Source organism: Oryzias melastigma, linkage group LG7, assembly GCF_002922805.2.
Source record: "Oryzias melastigma strain HK-1 linkage group LG7, ASM292280v2, whole genome shotgun sequence".
Lineage (NCBI taxonomy): Eukaryota > Metazoa > Chordata > Actinopteri > Beloniformes > Adrianichthyidae > Oryzias > Oryzias melastigma.
Genome location: NC_050518.1, coordinates 11,056,198 through 11,078,519, shown reverse-complemented (window position 1 = coordinate 11,078,519; position 22,322 = coordinate 11,056,198). Strand labels below are relative to the sequence as shown.

At 38.0% G+C, this 22,322-nt stretch overlaps 3 protein-coding genes across 4 annotated transcripts in view; 1 reads left to right on the top strand and 2 right to left on the bottom strand.

The window, feature by feature from the left end:
• Positions 1 to 4,610: 4,610 nt before the first annotated feature.
• zgc:158828 (probable ATP-dependent RNA helicase DHX35) lies at positions 4,611 to 14,055 on the bottom strand. 2 transcript variants are annotated; one of them, XM_024293075.2, is made up of 22 exons: positions 13,838 to 14,055; positions 13,589 to 13,663; positions 12,737 to 12,864; positions 12,563 to 12,655; positions 12,261 to 12,338; positions 12,046 to 12,150; positions 11,912 to 11,973; positions 11,717 to 11,786; positions 11,203 to 11,262; positions 10,761 to 10,873; positions 10,596 to 10,692; positions 10,323 to 10,481; positions 8,750 to 8,960; positions 8,515 to 8,639; positions 8,190 to 8,244; positions 7,925 to 8,115; positions 7,758 to 7,835; positions 7,558 to 7,687; positions 6,433 to 6,514; positions 6,235 to 6,306; positions 6,028 to 6,139; positions 4,611 to 5,948 (listed from the first exon to the last, which is right to left on the bottom strand). In XM_024293075.2, exons 2-22 carry the CDS (start codon positions 13,626 to 13,628, stop codon positions 5,910 to 5,912), a joined length of 2,100 nt encoding a protein of 699 aa, XP_024148843.1. In that variant the 5' UTR covers positions 13,629 to 13,663; positions 13,838 to 14,055; the 3' UTR covers positions 4,611 to 5,909. The 2 variants fall into 2 exon arrangements, with proteins under 2 accessions (XP_024148843.1, XP_024148842.1); XM_024293074.2 differs by having other exon boundaries at positions 13,589 to 14,054.
• A 1,273-nt stretch (positions 14,056 to 15,328) lies between these two features.
• On the bottom strand, positions 15,329 to 18,332 carry rab5if (RAB5 interacting factor). The gene is made up of 4 exons (XM_024293073.2): positions 18,007 to 18,332; positions 17,216 to 17,319; positions 16,991 to 17,120; positions 15,329 to 16,664 (listed from the first exon to the last, which is right to left on the bottom strand). Exons 1-4 carry the CDS (start codon positions 18,313 to 18,315, stop codon positions 16,623 to 16,625), a joined length of 585 nt encoding a protein of 194 aa, XP_024148841.1. The 5' UTR covers positions 18,316 to 18,332; the 3' UTR covers positions 15,329 to 16,622.
• Positions 18,333 to 21,404: 3,072 nt separating this feature from the next.
• The window catches only part of zhx3 (zinc fingers and homeoboxes 3), a 13,753-nt gene continuing 12,835 nt past the window's right edge, over positions 21,405 to 22,322 (top strand). Inside the window, exon 1 of the mRNA XM_024292335.2 lies at positions 21,405 to 22,181. The gene's annotated coding sequence lies outside the window, so the exon portion shown is untranslated. The remainder of the gene's footprint in view (positions 22,182 to 22,322) is intronic.

Below are 22,322 nucleotides of genomic sequence, written 5' to 3'. Positions count from 1 at the left end.
TATTATATATATAGACCTATTATATATGTAGACCTATTATATACATATACAGTATATATATATATAGACCTATTATATATATATATATGTATAGATCTATTATATATATAGACCGATTATACACACACACACACACACACACATATATATATATATATGTATATATATATTGGAGTCATGAAAGCCTGGATAACTTCAACCTTCCTGTAGCATCCCTGTCTGTTAAAGAATCCACCGTCATGACCTGGAATCATTTATTAGCCCCTCTTATCAGCTCTTTAACGTTGGGTGATGTGATTTATTGACATTACCAGCATTTCCTGCCAAGTAACTTTGGGTACAAAATACACAGAGAAACCGGCCATGAAGTAATAACATGAGAGCGGACAACAGATTTTCTATTAACACCAGGGGAGAAGAGAAGGACAGTTTGGGGGGTGTTCTGTGAAGACCATCTTCTAGAGCTGCCCTGCTTTTTCAGCCACCCCCCCTGCAAACCCCCTTCTGTTTATAGTTAGCAGCCTGCAGCCACGGAGGAGCTTGAGCACCAGCTAGTGGTGCTGGAGCTTCACTGCCAAGACAGTCCTCACCAAACACATTAATCATGACCAAGGGAGTGTAAAATTCAATCGGCTCCTTCCATCCATTTCATGTGAAGCAGACTGAAGGCCGGCCTTGTAGTGCTTGAGAGAGGAAGGATGAAAAAAGGGGGAAAAAGAAAAAGGAGCTCCCTACACTTCATCAGAACCCCTACTTCATAACAAATGGAGTGTCTCTCTGGCGGAGGAGTGCCATCAGAAACACGCGTTCTCTCTATCCATTTAATTCCGGCTGTGGAAGAAGGGTCAGGGAGGGAGCAGTGGGTGCATGTTCTGCTCTTCGCTCGCCGCTTCTCCAGTCACACAGTAAACTACCTTTTAGGAATTGTTTCTCAATAAGAAATGATCAGTCCATTTATCTGCACCAGGCGGGCCTGTCTCCTCACCCAGACCTCCAATATTTTTCGTTTGACCTGATCAGGGCTATAAACTAGACTGAGACACTTTCAATTTGTCACCCAGGGAGGCTTCTGTAAGTCCCATGCCACTGATTACATCCACACTCCCAAAAGCAGGAATTCCTTCACTGCATGAAGTCTCTCAGATTTTTTTTACTCTCAGCTACATAAGGAAAATTGTTTTTCATTGTTAATAAACCACTTACTATTTTTTCTTACAAAAGCCTTTTTATAAAATTCAGTCAGATAAAATACACATCCATCAACTGTTATTCATTAATGACTTTGCGCATTTATTTATGTTTTAAAATTATTTTAGATGAATGTTTGTTTCATCATATTTTCACAATTCTTTTATCTAGAGCTTTAACAGTGCAAACAATTCTGCCCACAACTCAGAAGCACATTTCTGATGAACCACTGGCACTCTGCAGAAACAATGTTCCAGAAAATTATTTTTTATTTTGGCTAAAAATACAATCATAATTAAAAGACAATGGGAACGCTTTAAAAATAGATCAAAAGATGATTGGCATGGTTCTTTAAACTAAAATTTTTAGTGACAATACATCCAAACAGAAAAAAGCTCTCATTACTGATTAATTTCTTCTTAAGTGGAAAAATATTAACCCATTTGTTTTCTTTCAAAACATGTATAAACCTTGAACAGGGGGTAATTACAATTCACACATGGCTTGCTTTCCCATCAAGCCCCTTAAAACTGTTAAACATTCGTTGAATTGGACTGAACATGTCAATGATTTTTTGACAGCGCTGAAATATAGCAAAGAACAGTCAAGCACATGTGCACAACCTGTTCCAGCTGCTGCCTCGTCTAAGTCACATGCACGCGATTAATTGCTGATACCTCCGGCTGCCACCCCACAAACATGTGGTTATGCAACACTAATGGGCAACTGAGTGGAACTGAAAAACACATCCAGCAACACGGGATTTTTCTCTTTTACTGGTTTTCTCAGAAGCACGGTTTTGCAAAAGAAAATATTACATTTAAAACACAAGACAAGTGTAAAAACATTAAGCTTCAAACTAGATAAAAGGCCTAGTTTGGCCTCTCCTCATTAGTGATCTCTGATATTTTTAATTGTGTCAAAACCTTTTCAGAAAACATAAAGTGGCATAAAAAGAATAAATTAAACTGTATTTAACTCCATGGATAAACTATGCTAAAACATCAATGAAGATTCTTAACATAATCTTGACATTAAAACTTAAGGTTGTAATTTAAAAACTCTGACCATTAAAATTCTATTTTATTCACATGATTTTATTTCATGTAATTTACTTGTAAATTAGCACGTTAATATCTATCCTATAGAGTTTTTCTGTGTTCTACTGTCATCTATGTAAGATTTTTTTTTCCTCACAATACAGGTTATCCAGTAAAGATAAAAACATACTTGTCCTGTATCAAAACTTAACAAATAAATTTTGAGTATGAGACAAGGGAATTAATAATTAATAATTAGACTGATAGATCAGTGCAGCCTATTTACCATGTACCACTCCATTGTGGTAAAGAGAGTCAACTTAGAGGACAACTCCCTCAATTTATCAGTCGTCTATGTTCCTATCACCTGCAGCCAGAGACTGCTGGTTGTGAACTGTAATTTCTTGCAGGAGAGCTGAAGTCTGCCTAAGTGATAGGTTTTAGGAACTCAGAGTAGAGCCACTCTGTCTCTACATTGAGAGGAACCAGGTGTTGTGTTGAAATACTACTCAGACAACTGCCCATTGGACTGTCCAACTTAGGCTATGGTCACATATCCCAAAATGTCACCAAAATGTGACCTAAATGCAAGTTTTTCAGCAAATTCAGCAGGTGGCATTTGTAATCATATTTCAATATGCCTTGCGATGGTCAGAGATGTTTTAAGAAAAAGTTTACATTTTACGGTGACTGGACAGTTTTTCTTTAGAAGTTGACATTTTGGCTACTCGGTCACATTTGGAGGTTGGGCAGTGGCAGTCTAGTGGCAGGCGAGTGGCAGGAAGGTACCAGCGGGATAATTGACTGGTCTGATGGTTGGCTGATTTCAGACTGCCACCCTCCAGCCATTCCCCTGCCCCCAGCCTCTGTGCTGCCGCCCCACTGCCATCCTCTGATTATTAGAAATCAGAGGATGGGGGGCCCAACAATGACCAAACATCAATCTGGCAAACCCGTCCACCGTGGATCCAAATGAGGAGACAGCATTGATGCTACTCAAAACTCATACTCTTCATCCGATGAAGACTCCTGCTGTGGTTGGACCACATTCGTTTTCATGAGTTCTGGAACTTTGCCCTTGCCTGGTCTCCTGGGAGGCATGCTGTCTATAAAAGAATAAATTGTCCAGATTATATCGTATGCTAAAATATGAGTTGCAACTGACCAGTGGTGCAGAATGGGTACCGGGCAGCTGGCATTTGTTACCATAGTACAACAGAAGGCTCTGCAGAAGACCCAGGGTGAGGTTTTGCTTCTTGGTTTGCCTGAGGTCAGTCTCCTCCTGAAAGAGCTACAACAGGTTTCTAGGAACAGGATGTTCTAAGTTTCCTTGTTAAAACTGGTTCTTACATGACAGACAAATGGAATGACAAATTGATTGAGTGATCGAAGTTTTAGGAATAGGAAAAAAAAGTCTATCAACTCAACTACAGAAAAGGGAATTCCCTTCAAATGTTTTAGGAGAATTTAGGGAGTTTTTCCTAAACCATGTTACTCTTTGCTACCATTAGTTACTGTTGAGTCCTTACAACATCTCAATATTTTACCTTTCTGAATTATTTATCTTAAAACACGTTCTAAAATATGTTGAACATGTTTTTTCCTTTTTTAAAATAGTCACAGAAAGGTTGGGAAATGACTAGGAAGCAGTTAAAAATATGAAGCTTTCTGGTGGATTAAAAATCTACACATTTTTTACTGATTTCAGACAAAAAAAATGACTTTTGCCCAGAGTTTCTGTGAGTTTGTGATACCAATTCACTGATTCCAGGTTAAATTTTCACTTTTTTTTGCAAGACATTTCCTTTACTGACATTTGACAGTGTCTAAAGCTGATCATCTCTGCAAAGTGAGACACTAACCTGCCGCCATCCTTCACCTGGTAGCAAGTTTAATTTTATTGGAACTCATTAGTTATTCACAGTACAACTTTTAAAGCTAGTTTAAGCTGGTTAATAATAAAACATTGAGGATGTGAGGGACAGAATGACGCATACTTTTTAGGAAGAGGAAAATAGCCATTTTTAAAAAAGTATTAACCTGAGTTCAACAGTGTAGATCAGTTAGTAAGAACTAAAGTGTGAAGCTGTCGCAAATATCTGGAAAAGTCCTATAACTGTTTCCCTTCTTTATTCTAATGCTGTTATGAATTAAATGTATTGTTGCAAAAAAGTACAGAAGTAAACTTCAAAGTAAATCAGAGTAAATCTTAAAAAGTTATCTACATGAAAAATTCCACATTTTCTGAAGAAAATTTTAAATCAATGAAAAAGTGAAAAACAATTTAAGCTCCAGGCATTTTATGTGGTGCAACAGTGACAACCCCTGGTAGGCATTTATACTGCAGAGAGAACATGGCAGCAGTAAACAACAAACACCTCATTCAGAGTATGACAGTAAGGCTTTAATAAAGAATACATGAAGGAACAAGATGTGTCTGTTTTCATTTCAGATAAGCAGTTACAGGGGTCTACAGATTGCTGATTGAGCTACATACATAGTATTTGTGAGGGTCATTTAGGAAACAGCTAAGAGGTAATCTCAGGTGAGTACGGTCTACATTAGAGCGCCAGCTAACATGCAAAGGTGCCTCGTTTATTTCATTTGAGGATAGCTACCGATCACGCTACACTTTTCTGGTGGTTTTACACTTCTCTGGCTATTTTTCTAACCTAAAGAACGAGTTCTAGCAAAGAGATTTGCAGGCAGACTCAAAATGACTGAAAACTTCAATAGTTTTAGAGGACGTTGCAGCTGACTAGATTACAGTGACCAATCTTAGATTAAAAACAAAGCTTTCTGTTATTGAAGAACACTAAAATGCACAAATACAAAAGTGGATGTAGAAATCAACAACTTTGCAGAGGAAATGATTTGTATTTTAAATAAAGTAAAACAAATGAAGCTGTTAATGAAGAAACTATAAAAGAAGAGGCAGGTGACAGAGTAAAACTGTTTTCTTTTAGGGTGATGGACACACATTAACATAGTTTTACTGTTAGAATAGGAACAAATGGCACTTCATTCTTAGTTTTTGTTTCACAGCTTATTTTTCCTTACAATATTTTGGTGGATTTACACATTCCATCCTAAAATAAAAGACAGAAGTGGCTGGTTAAAAATACTGGCACAGAGTGGTGACAAGGCCACTTTGAGCTGTACGCTGGTTGAATGGAAACAAGGAATGAAAACATGTTAAAGAACCCATTCACAGTGTATAGAGGAGCCTCTGAAAATGGATGGAGAGAAAGAGAAAAAAAACAGTATTTTATATGATGACATATCTGAAAATATATACAACTTCTTGAATATACAGAAAAGTGAACAAAAATAAAGTTGGAAGTAAACGGAGGAGGCACCCAGGGTTTATGGGAGAGTAAATTACCTAAAAAGAGTCCCTCAAGGGGGAAACAATACTTTACCATTCTTAAATGGGCACCAGTCAGGCCCAGCCTGGCTTCATCTCACATTCATAAACCAAATATAAACAGCCAGTAAAGCACAGGTTTTCACGTCAGCGCTTAAAAGGGACCAACTCTACTGTTGCAGCTTGGCCACCCAGGTGCAGGAAGTTGTGCACGTATGCATGGACAATAAATATATATCTTTATATACAGTGGAACAGGTACGGCACAGTGGTAAACTTGTCTCTGTCTCGTTGTGGTGCAATGGTGGTAGATGTTACAGGACTCTGGATCTCTTGCTGGCCAAAGACCCATGCTGGAAAGGTGAAACAATCAGGAAAAAGTGAGAAACACAAAAGCAGATAGACAGAACCAGTCGTGTATTTGTAGCCCACCTTAGCTTGCTTGTAAAAGTGAGGCGCTAACTCAACCAGCCAGGACGATTCAACAGCAGTCACATCACGCATGAAGTATTTGGAGGTCTGCACCACTTCATTGAAGACCACCCTGAAAAAAAATAAATAAATTTAAACATTCAAATACATTTTGAGAAGTTCCAGTACAGATTATTTAGCATTGTGTTTAAAGCATCATGAACTGACCACTTTGGAGGTTTTTCTCCATACAGTACAGAGTTGGGGTGGATGTGAAGCTCACGATCATCTCGTAGAGTCCTGAAAAAAGCAGATGAAAGCATAAATCTAGTATTTTTAAAAACAGAAATCCTTTTTTATTCCTCCCCTCATGAATAGACATTTCCAATTTGATAACAAAGCAACAGATGTCATAAGAGCTCTCACCTGTAGGAACCTGAATGATGAATGCGGGCAGCATTGGCAAAGAACCCCGCAACAATGCACCTCAAGATCACGTCTGGATCGCCTGTGAAAAACATCACCAGTCTGAGTACAACTCCTTTAAATGTGAGGAGAGAGGAGACGCTCCAGGTGTGAGCTTTACAATTGATCAAAAGATGATCAAAGTGGATCTTAATAGGTTCACATTTAGATTTATTAAGTTTGCTATCCCACATGTTGTATGAAAATAATATTTAATTTTGGTTTACTCAAAATATTTTTTTCTTTTTGCAAAACCACAGTTAAAAAGTCTACTATATGGTAACCAAACCCTAAATCAACTTTTTTTGGATGTTGCCCTCTATAAACAGGGCTTTAAAAGTGCTGTCTGTTTGTCCTTGCCACATTTTTGACTTTTTAAAAATAAACTTCTTTAATTCCTGAAATTATAGTCTCAAACTGCCTGTGTGCTGCCCCCTACAGGTGGAAACAAGGTATTATAGTTGCATTTTGGGATTGATTAACTGGTGTAAGTCCCACATTATTTCAGAAGTTTCACATAATCATGCTCTGCAGCTCCAGTATAAAAGCCACGGCCATCTTTGAATCTGTATCTGTCTGTCGTTATCGTATTAGCTTTAGCATGGCTCGTAGGTGGATTTGCAATAAACGTTTCAGCCGAGATTGTTTTTTTAAAATGTTAGCCTTTATTAACTATAATGCTAGCATCATTTTACCACTAAGAAACTAGTTCCCTTCGGTCTGGACCATGACCGCCTGCCTCGGGAGAAAGTGGAGGAGAGAAATCCTTAACCTCTACAGAAAGTTCTGTGAAGATATTGGCATCACCTGACTAGCTACCACTCTAGTAAGGTGAAAAAATCCCATTGAAGACACAGAGTGACTAGTTACCTTAACCTCACTGTCAATCACAGATCCAGGCCACACCTCCCCCGCTCAGCCCGCCCCTTTTTTTGCATTTTTCGAATCTAGGCTGAGGATGTAGTCAGCCTCCAACTGTATGGTTAAAAGTCTATGTAATGTTTCCAAAAGTTTCAAACCTTCCAGTAACTTGGTCTACTTTTTGGAGGAAAAATAAAATCACAAAAATTATTGATTTAGACAAACCTTCACTGGAAGTTCGTGGCACCTTAAACTTGTTCATGAGACGGCGGAGCTGCTCTCGCACCGTCACTGCTCGCACAAGACCCTTGTAGTTGAGAAAATGTTCCTGACACCACTGGGAGCTCTTCTGATGCTGAAGAAAACGCATCATTGATCAACTTTAGGAAACACATGCACAACCCTCTGCGGTGAAGACACGATACCTTAATGAATGCTTCATACACGTTCAGCATGGTGAGGTGGTCTCCCTCGGCGACTGCAAATTTCCTGTGCTCTCGAGCCTGCAGGGTGAGGTTGCAAAAAAAAACTGTTTGCTGACAGAGCACCGCTGCTAAAAATATGACACTCCTTCACACTCATTTTCACTCACAGCAACTTTCTTCTGATTGGGTGGCACCACAAATATATTCTGAATCTGCATCATTGCTGCTATGGTAACAATCTCTTTGGAGCAGCCAAAGTTTCCCGACTCCAGCAGCATTTTAGCAAACATGGGGCTGAGAGGGAACTCCGCCATCCGCACGCCCATGGGATCAGTCAGTCGTCCATAATGGTCCAGCCCTGCCGAGAGTCACACAGAAAAACTGTTTCTGCACAATCCCAATAATTAGTGATGCAGCTGAAGGAGAGTTTACCTCCCAGAGCGTAAAGAAGTTCTAGGGCCTGAACCATCGTCTGAGCTGGAGGAGGCTGTACATTAAAAAAAAAAAAAGAGCAAGATGCATATTAAGTACAACATCTTTCTTACAGACAGGATGTGATTGAAATTTAATGCACTGGAAAGACAGCAGCAATGTTTAAATCTTTAAAAGGGCAAATCCAAACATTGGCTGCCGTAATTATAAAGCATTTGAGAGTCGTTTTTCACAAGCCTGGGGCCATGTTTGAAAATTAAAACCCAAAGGATGATTCCTTTTAGTGAGAATAAATATATTCACATCCAGTAAGTGAGTGACTCACAGAAAGAAAGCTAAACCGCAGAACGTTGTCGATGCCGAGTGCTTTGAGCTGGAGGATGACAGGAGCCAAATTGGTGCGCTGCATCTCTGGCACAGTGGAGGCAGGCAGTTTGTCATAATCCTCCTCTGGTGAGAAAATCAGAAAAAGAAGCAATAAAAAATGAGAGAATGCTAAAAACGATAAGGTACAATGTGAAGAAATTGGGCAAATCTTTCCCCAAAGAGCCCACGCATACCCGTGTACAGCCTGAAGCATTTTCCGGGTCGGTTCCGTCCCGCCCTCCCAGCCCTCTGGCTGGCTGAAGCCTTGGAGATGGGAGTGACCACCAACGACTCGATGGCGGTGCGAGGGTTGTAGGCCCGCAGCTTCACAAACGCGCAGTCAATGACGAACACAATTCCATTGATGGTGATGGAGGTTTCAGCGATGTTTGTGGCCACCACAACCTAAGAGAAAAACACACGAAAGCTACATTATTTCAAACTAGGGGAGTAACGGATCACGTCGCAGTTTGAGAGTTCAGATAAGTAAAAAAAAAAAAAAAAAAACAGCAACTTAAAAACCTTCAATTATTTTTTACATAAAAGCTTCAACTCATATATTTAATAAAAGATACATAAAGTACTTCAAAACACACAAATATATATCACATCAAAATGTTGAAGTCTAATTAAAACAACAAAAAATTAAAGTCATCTTTGAGCTCAAGATATTCATATTCAAAAAAATACTCAGGATGTCAATATAAACAATGGTGCATTATGACAAAGTGTATCTTTAAACAAAACAAAACAAACAAAAAAAAAACAACAAGGTGCGCATGGGGTGGGGGGTTTGTCCAGGGTACATGTGTGATCCGAACTATAGCTAGTGATCTGTACGGATTACAGATCAGCAGTAAAACGTTTATGTTTTTAGGCTGTCAGCAATCACAGCTCCATGTTAGCTTACTTGTTTTGTGTTTTTATTATTCTCTTACTATTAACCTGTACATGGACAAGTGCAGTGGTGTACTACTACTCCTTTTGGACTGTTTTCCACCACTTCTGGGTTTGAGGCGGTCTGCGGGTCCATTTTTTGCACCCGGGGTGTCCAAAGTCAGTCCTCGAGGGCCAGCCTCCTGCTGGTTTTACAGAAACCCTGCCTTATCTGCTGCTGATTACCTGGATCAGGTGTGTTTAGCCAATAAGGAGCTTCAATGGCAGGATGGTTGGAAAACAGGTAGGACACTGGCCCTCGAGGACCAACTTTGGACACCCCTGGTTTACATGATTAGCTGTTGTTGCTTGGCAACACCAAAAAGTCGCCGGAGAAGCGACTGGAGAACGCAGGAGAGGCTGAGGGGTCTTTCAAAATTTGCAGGATTCCTAAAGAGTTTTTGATTATGGCATTGCTCCATATTCTGTGGAGTGAGCTACTTGGAGGCAGATGCACTGACAGGAACCGGAGGAGGAGCGACAAACTGGAGCAGAGATCTGAACTGGGTGAGCCTGTGACTGTGGTGAGTGAGAGAAGGGTGTACAAATACAGGAATACATCTTAGAAAATCCTTTTCATCATCATTGTCTCCATAAAACCATGACTGAGGAGCTCCTTCAGTCAGATTTACCACCTCGCCGGAGAAAGAAATGCTTTCACAGATCTTACAGCACCTCCTAGACACTGAGAATAACTACTGTTGTTATCAATTTTTATGGGTAACAAGTTAATTTGCTTCGTGTTTGATCATTAAAGTTTTATTCTATAGCAAATAAAACATTCTGGTTCTTTGTATCATTTCAACGTTCTAATGAGTAGAATTTTTTTACCTTGCGAACAGTAGGAGGAACCCGGTCAAACACCCTCATCTGCTCAGCATAAGGCAGACCAGAATACATGGGCAAAATCCTCAGGTGTTTCTTCATGCCATATCGGGACAGAGACCTGGCCTGTTCCTGGAGGAGAGAGACCACCTTCTCCACTTCTTCCTAACAGGAAAAGAGAACAGTAAACCCTCCAGTAGAGGTCAGAAGCAAAAGCACAGCGCGTGATGCTGATGCATTTAAAAATGTCAGATGAGAGCAAACAATCTGGTCGCTAACCTGCCCTGTGAGAAAAGCCAGAACGTCGCCGTCATCCTCCGTCTCGTGGATCTTCATGACAGTCTCCACTGTGGCCTTTACATAATCTGGAACAGGACTGACAAAAAAGACTAATATTTAGAAGAAAATTTTCCAAATTTGAACTCTATCTGTATATGGGACTACCTGACAGTGTAGAAGATATCCACAGGAAAGCAGCGTCCTTCCACAGTCAGAATTCCACAAGTATCCTTGTTTGGATCTCCGGACTCATTCAAGTTAAAGAATTCATGGAATTTCTAGGAATAGTTTGCAGAAAATACATGAGATTTTTTTTTTTTGTAATAGCAATAATTAAGAAATATATCAAATGTTTGCATTAAAAAGCAAAACAATAAAAGCATGTGTTAAGCCTGACATTTAGGAAGCATGTTGTGGTTTAATAAGAGAGGACAGCAGATGTCTGATTGGGCATTCCTGCTGACTCCGTCGTGGACCGATTGTGTCGATCATCTGAGTACTGCAGGTGTCAGTCCAATCCACCCGACATCTTCAGTGTCTCTTGTCTGCCTTTGTTCATCTCTTCCTGCTAATCAAGCATATCTGCTCATCTTAATGAAGTAGTCACCTTGGCATCGAGGGTGGCAGACGCCACAATCACCCTGAGGTCTCGTCGCTTCTTCTGAATCTGTGCAAAGGAAGAAAATCAAAAGAAGTGAGTGAACAGCAAGAGAGGAGATGCAAAAGATTAGAGATCTTAAAACTCCAATAAAAACCCTGTTTTAAAACATGTTCTTGTGGCATTTTACACATTATGAAATACATACATAAAGGAAAAAAAATCGGTTTAAAGGTCTACTTTAAGATTACATTTTTTATTCAAATCGTTGTGAATCAGGAAAAAAAAAGTTTTTGTGACGTAGAAAATTCACTGAAAATACGAGGTGAAAGGGGGCGGGGTTGCTCCATGAAACAGTCTCACCCACAACTCAGATGCGTTCTAGAAAATGACTTTTTTAGGCTAAAAACAGCATAATAATTATCAAAAGATTACTGGAAACACTTTTAAAATATTTTAAAAACTGCCTTTCACTGGTTTATGTGAAATGATGTTTAACCGTTTACAGTAAAAAAGTGTTTACCTTCTTTAGTAGACCAATGGCTATGTCTGTATACAAAGTCCTCTCATGTGCTTCATCCAGCATCAACACACTAGAGATGTCAGAATGATGCAAAACATTAAGAATAGTATGAAGACCATGTGCTCAAATATACTTGTGAATGTATGACATCAAAATTGTTACTGTTTAGCGGTTTAAAAGCACAAAAAAATGTACCTATACTTGCTCAAAAGAGGGTCAGCCATCATCTCCCGGACCAGCATTCCATCTGTCAGAAACTGAAAGGCAAAGACTTCTAATTGACCCGGAACTGACAGAAAACTGGAGAGCTGGACCACAGTCAAGTGTACCTTGATCCTTGTGGCGTGGGGATCAGAGCAGTCATCAAACCGGATGGTATAGCCCACCTCATGTCCCAGCAGAGCCCCTCGCTCCTCTGCAACACGGTTTGCCACCTATGAGTGAGAAAAATTTAAATTCTGAGGTTTCCTTCAAAGCTGCCAGCAGAGATGACGTTGGCACAATCGGAGAAAAAAAAAAGGGGGGACATTATCTAAGCTCTTACAGAGATAGCGGCAACACGTCGAGGCTGCGTCACTCCGATGACTTTCCCTTCTGTGGCCCAGCCAGCCTCCACCAGGTACTGATAGAAGTCAGGTTTTAAAAAAAAAGCAGTTTGAGGAACAAAGCATAAATGAGACATCCTGCATAAATTACGCTTTAGCTGATGCAGTCCAGAGGCTGCAATGAGGAGAAAAGAGGGTACTAAGCAACAACACAAGGTCACATTAAAGCACTTTGAGAGCAGATAATAAGCGTAAAAAAGTGCTCACAAACGCCTCGCATGGAGGATTAAACCCCACAAACCTGAGGTATTTGTGTTGTCTTCCCACAGCCAGTCTCACCAACTATTATCACAGTCTGGAAGCTTTCAACCAAATACAAGATGTTGTTTCTGTGCTGCACAGGGAACAAAGACAAAACCCACAGTTAGTACCTAAAAATCAGTGAAGAAAGTCGGCTGTAAACGTGCTGAAACACCTTAAAAACGGGGAGTTTCTGTCGCTGCCTCTCGATAGAGAGGGCGGTGTTCGGGTTGAAGATGATGGGAGAGCCGGTGGTCTCCGAGTTGAGCTCACGCTCCTCTGAGACGCCCGGTGCCTCCGAGCCTGGAGCACAACAGATGGTGAATGTCCCAGATTTTCATTGTAACATGAAGAAACATGCTGTTTGGCTGTGCTGATTATGAAAATAAGCCATCTTCACAATTCTGTTTGATCAATCTCGTGATTATATTAATATATTACATTCATAAAACTAAGTTTAGCAACAAAATTTAAAATTTCTTTGAATTGTTTGCTCAAATCAGGCATTATTTACACCGTTTCATCCAATGTAAATAAAAAAGGAAAACCTTCCACTTATAGATTAAAATATTTGTACTTATATTTTTGGGTTTGTTTTTTTTTTACTTAAAAACACCCTGGCATTAATCTTGAAAAAATGATGTACACTTTATTGTTCTATGTTCTTTAGTTTGTCATTTCTATGTTGTAAATAAAGATTTGAGGGGAAAAAAACAGATAGTGGGGAGGAGGCAGATGGTTCGCTTGAGTCCTAGAAAAAGATAGTTTTCTGCAACACCCAAAGACTTGTATGAGAAATGCATACAATGTAGGAGTTCACGTATTTAGTTTTAGTCTTCTTCTTTCCAGCACCTGCTTTCTTCTCTCGGCTAACCCGAGCGGACCAATGCGAGCTGACTGCAGACACCGCGCAGATCCATTAAACGTCGCTACCTCTCCATAAAAAGGGGCCGAACTAGCACGGCTGCTGAAATCTTCGAAATATGAACCCGAAAACAGCGCAATTTAGTCATTTCAAAGCACTTACCCGGCTTCCAAAATTTCATCGTGGAGAGGGGAGCCGCCATCTTTGGCTTTACGTCACAACAATGTTTCCCCACCTCTGTAGAGAGGAGAGGAGAGGAACGTCACAGTCCGGGATTTCTGCCGGATTTTCTGAATGACGTGTTAAAAAGAAAATAAAAATTTGTTGTATTAGGCAGATATTGTTTGTACAAAAGTAGAAATAAAGCATCGGGGGGGGAATGCTGCCCTGAACTAGCCTGGTAGTTCTTACACTTGCAATATCGCCCGCTTCATCGTAAATAGTTGCTAGAAACATGGACAGAGAGAACATGCAAACTCCACACTGAAAAGACCGACAGTGATTCGAACCAGAAACACCCTCGATGTGAGGCAACTTGGGCTATTAACAGGGTTGTGTCATTTACGAGCGTCACTGAATGCACCGTCAATGAAGAGTTCATTAAAGCTGTCAATCACTTCTGTTGTCATGGCAGCGACTTTCCAGACATTTTATTGGCTAGAAGTTGTGGAGGCTTTGAGGTCTATCTGTAAATCTGAACATTTTTAATTTAAATATAGAAAGGTTTTTGTAGTTAAGTCACATCACAATTTTGATTTTAATTTTTACAAATTTACTTTTTTTTAACTGGACCTTTACAAAGACAAGTGTTTCATAAAGTTAGGGATTTATGATGTAGAAGAAAATGCGCCAAATATGATCTGTAAAAAGAAAAAACTGCACAGATACTAAAAAAAAAAAAATACCTGCTGAAAGTCTCAACAAAACGTATACTTTGACTTTGATTTAACTTTATTTTATTATTAAATTTGTGGCACTGTGGTTTAAATTACATAATAATAACTACATCAGTGTAGTATCTTAATGCAGAATTATATTTTCACACAACAAATGAAGAGCTGAGTTAAAATAGCCAGCAGGAAGTGAGATTCAGGTGAAAGTTGGACCCATCAAAGCAAATCTTCACATGTCCTTTACTTAAACTCTCTCAAATATAAGATCTATCTTAGAATGGTTAGCAGAGGACATGTGTTCCTGCTAGCTTTTAAAACATTGCCCAACTTGAATTTCTAATTGGGATTAGGCCCGTAAAAAAAGTTTGAATGAAGTAATCGCTTATTTTGTGCTCCATGTTTGTACGGTCCAGCATCTTAGTGATATTTTTCTTCCTTGTAAGCTGACGTAGACATTTCTGTGTACAGTTTCATAAAAGTACGCTGTTGTTTATTTCTTTTTGCAATTGACTGATATTTCATTTACATTTATTTATTTCATGCCAATTCAATAAAATTGTTTTAAAAATGTGCTTTTTAGGTTATTCAGGAAAGAATTGTATCCCTAACTTTAAAAAAAACATGTTTTTGTAGGAATTTTGATATTATGCTTTATTGTTAAAAATGTTATATTTCAAGTGAGGGATCTACTGTGCATTAAGGCATTATGTTAACATTTAGTGACACTAACTAGTTTGAGTCATAAAAATATATTAAAAAAATCATGAACCTTTTTTATTCTAAGTAAATATATCAAGGTCCTCTGCCTCTTTCAGATTCATCATTAGTGACGCTGCCGAGCTGAGAACATCACAAGGTATTAGTTTTGGGGGGGATTCCTCAAGCAAAAATAAGCATTTCGCCTTAATTCTTAATGTTCAAGAGTTAACAATGAAAAATAAAAAACCAATTGAAAATTCCTATTGTAAAAATATTCAATGTCTCAAATACAACAGTCAACAATTGCAACTTTTTTTGAAAATGGAGGCTAAACAAAGCCCATGTTTAATGATTCTTAAAAGACGTGTCAGAAAATACAATCATTTGAAACGCCAGCTGCATACTGAATATAACTATCATTACAATAGCTTTGCAAGAACTGCAAGTTCTATACAATACTGAGAGATGTTATATCAAACAAGATAAAGATATCTCTGTAATACAACATGGATTTAACAAACATGACCACTGACTGAATTTACAGATGACTTTAAATAAAAATAAAGAAAAAAACAGACAAACTTTTGATTAGAAATTAAAAAAAATGCAGCTACTCAATTTTAAATTATCCTTTAACTTAATTTGAAACCAACAACACTCGACACAAATCATGGCAGTGCACAGATCTGGTTCAACTCCAACCTGTGAACAAATCTTAACACAACATGCACATTTCCTCTTATCCTGGATGGTGGATAATCCTCCACCTTAATGGCAGCTAATCACTACTATTAACTATAAGACTGGATGAAAAAAAAGTCACAACCAGCACTCCATTTGATGTTGGATATGCTGTGATGTGTATTCACTTTTGTTAAATCTCAGTTTATTTTGAGGGGAAAATGGCAGTTTATTTGGAGCAGAAAATAATAAAAAAAACATCAACTTTAAAACCACAGATAGACAACAACCTCAACTCCAATTTCTTAAACAAGCCAAACTTTTTGAGATCCTTCAAATTAGTTGAAGGAAGGGTTTTGTAAAGGTATTTTCTTCAATACATGATGGAATATTGCCAATGTTGAAGGGCGGAATCTTGGACATCTGACTTCATCGTCTGTTTTCCTTTAATTTGCAAAATAAACATTTGGAAATGACCAGGGACTGGACTTTAATTTACTGTTATCCTCCACGCATAAAATGTGTTGTTTCTTTAAGACTCAATTATTTCAGAACAATGTCACAACCTCCACAATCCATAATGAAAGAAAAAAAAGAATATCAGTCAGAGCTAAACTAATTCATTCCTATCTTTAGTGTTTCTGTCATAAATGATCTGCATGATGTAAAGACAAACGATGAACATCTGAGAAGTGCAATGGAAGATACCATGAAAACAAAAAGGAAGCATCAGTTTGTAGAGAGGTTTGTACTGCCGTTCATGTCCGAGTTCTTGCTTTGTGGACAAGTATTCCTTTGATGGACTGCACACCCAGAAGTCAGAGAGTATGTAGGGGGTGATGACACCCCAGAACCATTCAGGTATTCTTGCTTCTCATTTTATTCCGACAGAAATGTCTGTTTAGAGCCTTGTGGAGTTCTTCTCAGTCAAAATGTAGAGCTGTGTAAAAGATTATCCACACCACCTGGTAAGGAGTAAAGAAGACAGATCAACTTTTTTTTTTGACAATAAAGGTTTCTAAAAGATGGGACTTTTAAGCACCTGACCAAAAAAAAAAGTGTTTCTGACTATATAGCGGCTTTCAAACCAACATCTGCAGAGAAAAAAAACTACCTAGCAACAGATAAATCATGAGAATTCAAACTAAAACGACTAACTTGGAGGTAAACTGGATACTTTATGTGCTCATTTAGAAATAAAGCTAATTTGAAATACTAAAGTATTTTGGAAAAAAAAAACAGTGGAGTTAGAACACTGTTTGTGTTTAATCACAAAGATTAACATTCTCACCAGAAAAAGGGCAAAAGAGGTCATGAAGCCTTCTTTGGTGAGTTCCCATGTGCCCCCGTACTCCTCTTCATCAACCTGCTGAAAGCTGCTGAAGTATACGTACAGCACGCCGGCATTGATGACGCAGAAACTAGCAAGATGAACACAGGGACATCATTCTATCAGTGCTTTTCTTCCATTAAACAATCCTGAAAATGATCAACTTTGATGAGCAATAATACTTACATGGCTATTCCGAGAAATCCTTTCAATGGTGCAACTCCCCAAATCACACCGAGGATAACTGCAATAATTTGTCTGAGCCAGTAGATCACGTCTAAAAACTCATCCTGTGAAATAAGAAAAAGCGAATGTTCAGATGAATAATTACTTCCAATTGTTACAAAAAAAAAGTAAACGACTAAATACACAAACTATGATAGACACTCAAAACCAAAATTGTGCAAAGCAGCCACTTTAAATCCAACACTTTAATTCGTTTTCCAGTATTAGTTTAGACTAAATCACATAGAAAATTTCACTGTACACTTTGGAATCGTAACTAGTTTACACAAGAATGATTATCATCCTGTGATCTTTGTGAAGAAAATCCACAAATATCTTCTGTTATTTTTTGAATTAACCTTTTAAATGTCTTTCTTAAGACTCTTTAATAAATAGATATTAAAGATAGTCAAAATATTTAATTTTCAAAAACATTTGTAGTAGTTTGATGGTATTTTAAGAATGCATTGGATTTCTGTTCTGACAGAGGAATAACAGAAGTACAAACTAACATTTTTTTTTAAGATTTTGAACTATTCATTGGTCAAATGAGCTGACCTTTGGGGTCAACTCCCTGCTATTTTGACAGATCCAATTTCAAAAGTGGCATTTATCTTAATTTGACAGTCAGCATTTTCGACCACAGACTAATCCTTAATGCAGATCGTCCCAACTAATTCATTAACATATGACTGGAAAGTGTGTGTAATAACAATCTACAAACCAGATTTAAAACAGAACCAGCGACTGACCTTCTCCTCCCAGACTGCTTTACTGTTGAACGCTTTGCTCCATGTGGACTGTTTTACTCCCCCATTCAGCAGGTGACTTTCTTCTTTTCGCTTGGAGCTGCTCGACATCGTGTCCTCCTTTACGGAAATTCCGCCTTCAAACTCTAAAGTATAAACTGAAGTGAAACCAAAATCTGGATTTAAATCTTTAGAACTAACCAGACGAACTCGGTACACAGGAATATTTGAGGGTTCAACAGAAATCCAGGCACAGCTGAGCTGACAGATTTCCGTCGCTAACCGTGAAACACATCTACGCATGCGCAACATCGTTTGACCCCAGCCAATCAGACTGTGCGACGTTTCGTCGCACGCGAGGCAGGAAGGTCTCTGGAAATTCACAGCGCCCTCTGGTGGATGGTGGCTCTTGAGAGGTAAATAATAGACTTTTTTTTAGGTTATTCGTTATCCCAAAGAAAACTTTGTTCCTTTGACAACATTTAACATTTTAAATGTATGGTCTTTAATTTTTTTTATTTTTTATTTTTATTTTATTTTTTTACTAAAGTTGACGGGAAAAGTATTGATCCCAATGTCTGCGCATGATCACTTGCACTCTAAGGCTCATTTTGTTTTAATTGATGTCTGAATTAATATGGGAACCTTTATTTTTTCACAACAAACCATAAACACACGCAAAAATCCTAAATTAAAAAGGAAAGTAAGGACTTAGAACTGTGTGTAATTCCAAAGGATTTATTTTTTTATATGGTTGTAATTGTTTAAAAAAGTGAAACGAAGTAAAAAATTTTAAAAAGAAAAAAAGTATCTTCATTCAACCACAGGGATCATATAAATTATTTTCACCATGAAATATCATTGATTACTTTAAGGTAATGGTATTTTAAAATAAGCACAAGCTTTTATCCCATTAAAATTATGTGGTACAATGCCGGTCACTTAATTATGCAAAGCTGTTCTCCTTCTAGTACAAATGTGGCAACTAAAAATGTAACTTTAAACATGTTTAGGCAGCATCAGATAAACCTCAAGGTCTGGAGACGTGAGAATATTATTCTATCGTTTTTTTCTTAATTTTTTTTTTAGAAACTAATAAAATAAAACAATAAAGGCATTTAATTCAATTCAATTAATTCTTATTTTTGTTGTTGGCTTTTAAGGATTATGAAAACAGTACATCACATATAATCACTTAAAGTATAAAAAATCACTTAAGGTTTTGTAATGTATCAAATGTTGCGCTTTCTGATAATCTACACAAAACATTGATCCAGTGAACATCATTCACACACCAAATATTTAAAACGTTAAACAGAATATTTATGGTTATGTGGTTTTTGGGGGTGCTTGCACACTTTAAGCTGATCTTAAGAATAGTCACCATGGCGATAGTTAACACTGTTGTCTTAGTAACTGCACCTGATGAGAGGGTTGTTATGGGCTGCAGGCCCTCTTTGACCCTGATCAAGACAAAGCAGAACACAAAAAGGTTTGAGACATTTACATCTTTCAGTTGTTCTCTTGTCTGACCAGCAGAGGGAGCTGTGGTACAAACCACTTCATTTGCTCTGATGCAGTGGAATTCCACCATCCTTCACCTGTGCTCTATTGATTCATCAACACAAAGGTGTTCTGTTCACTCTTCAGATCTGATAAAGGACAGCATTGCCCTTTATTAGGACAGTCTTCACATTGGTAATAGAAAAGTTTTGTTCAAACTTTAAACCGAGGATTCCACAAGCCAGTCAAAGAAAAATCACACCAAAACTCAACAGATTTACTTTATAAACATCTTTTGTCTTTCGATTCCAATATTGTTTTGGTAGTCAAGACACGAGACAGCAGATTTTACTTTCTCTTTTAGGTCCTTAATTTGACCCACTGACATATGTAGCCAAGACGGCAGTTTCATCTTTTTTATTAAAAAGGAAAGAGAAAGGAAAAGCTTCTACTCACAGCATTAAGACAGTTGAGGAAATATGCTTCTTAATAAGCATAAACCAATGCAAAAAATCAATTTCATCACCTTACTATGTATGATAAATTCATCTTATATCATAAAATATTATTAAAAGAAAATATATAGACCTCCTTCATTCCTCAATGTTCAAAATCTTTAAATTTGAAATAAATTAATAATTTATTAAATGTGTGACACGATTAAAAGTGCAAGCACTAATGCCACAATCTAAAAGCACTGTGTTGTACTCTTTAATGAGTTCTTTAGATGGAAATGCTGTACAATAAGGAAGAAAGCTCATGGTAGACGCTATCATTGTTTAAAATCAGATTTTTGTGCAAAAGCTAAATTTAAGTGACTTGTTTACAATCCACTGATATTTTTTTGCGCAAAAATAAACATTAATAATAAGTCCAAGATTGCTTGTAAAACCCATTTGGTAACAGTTTGAAGTTATTCATTGTTTAAAAATAACCAGTTTAACTCAATACAGTTGTTCTCAATCTGTTCTAAGTTTGTACCCTAAGTGAAATTCAATTTAATTTAATTTATTAAACATGAAAAGATTAATAATGAGCTGGTGTACTTCAATTTTTAACCGTTTTTTAGCTGGGTCCTGCTCTGCAGAATGAAAAAATTGAGATATAAGTCAAACATACGCAACAGAAATAATCATACAATCATAACAGTACATAAAAAGCGGAATGAAATGTCGATTTTGGACTTGTATCTTAATAAGTAAAGTTGAAGTGTGTCCATGAAAAGTAAATATTCATATTTCGGAAATTCTGCTACATATTCATCCATAACGGGTAACAAACTGTCAAAAGTTTGATTAGCTCAGCTTACAGACCAATTGTACAATTCTTATTACATAATATATTTGAAGATTTAAAAACTTGCAATGAATATAGCCAATTTTTGCAGGTAACAGGGTTGTAAATCTGTACTCATATTAGCTTTCTCTCAGGAGCTTGTTTAGCTTTTGTTATAACAAACGGACAAACCTGATGTAGATAGGTTATAAAAAGATAATAATAACAATATTTGTCTTATTCTGATTATATGCATAACAGGATTGCATGGAATAGGGTGAAACTTTTCATTTAGGTTAACTATGCTGTAAAAATATGACAAAGTATCTTTGCTCCATCCATTCTTTTAGAAACGCTCTGATGATGTGAAGTCCAGCATTTTACTGTTTTATTTAATATTTAATTTGGAAATTAAGCAGGGACGATAATAAAATAGCATTTTAGGGCTATTCCAGACTTACTTTGTATATTTAACACTATGATTTTCTCTTAATTTTTTTTTCTCTAATTTTTTCTCTAATTTCATATTTTGGAACATTTAAAATTTGATGTCCTCCAAATTTAGGATGACCTAGCTTTTAATCTGTTGTAGGCCTACTGATACATTTCATGAATATGAAAGTTTATTTTATTTATTTTTTTAAGAAAAGGGCCGTTTTTGGTTTGATTTTTCAAAAAAAATAACAGTTTGTTCAAGAGCTCTTATTTTGAAAATAAAAATCAATTGAACCTTAGTGGGCAAAAACCACATAAACCAACTACATCTAATTACATTTTAGTCGTGTTTTTTCACGATAAATGATCAAAATGTTATTTTAAGTTGAAGTAGTGAGAATTACTGACGTATTAGATAGAATTTGGTGAACAGGATGTGTCCAGCTGTTTATGAACTGCGGGCTGATTTCATGATTATTTTTAGACACTGTCCCTTTAAGAGAGGTTACCTGGGAGGGGGACAGGTGTGAGCGACCATCATGTTTAATTTTACCCGGGACAGGGAACGCTGGTGTCCACCCGGGAACCCCCTTAAAGCCGGGGTTGTCGGGGGTCGCGGCGGGACGGGGGTGTCTGAGTCACTTTTGCTCCGCGGACGGTGGAGCTCTCACGCCAACTCCACCGTCAGTGACGTCCGCGTCACGTGTGCGTCTCTTCCCCTCGTACGTCGGTCGCATTTTCCTCCCCTCCACCGCCTGCCGTAACACCGAAATAAACAACCGCGGAGGACGGGCTCCGCCGCTGCTGACTGCGGGTTTCAGCGGGTCGTCACCGCCGGATGGACGGACGGGGTCTTTACACCTCAAGTTTCCATCAGTCCAGCCCGACCCTCCCGTCCGTTAGTGGCTCCTCGGAGCTTGTGTCAATGTAAACTTTTTCGTACCTCCGGGGCTCCGACAGACGAGGTGAGTGTGATTTTTCTGCGTCACGTTTACGCCTCCTTTCACCTTTATTTCACTAAACTTGTGTGAGCGGGTAAAGCCTCACCTTTGCGGGCTTTGGCTCTGGCCAGTTGCATGTCGCCTGCTTAAAATGGCGACAGTCAA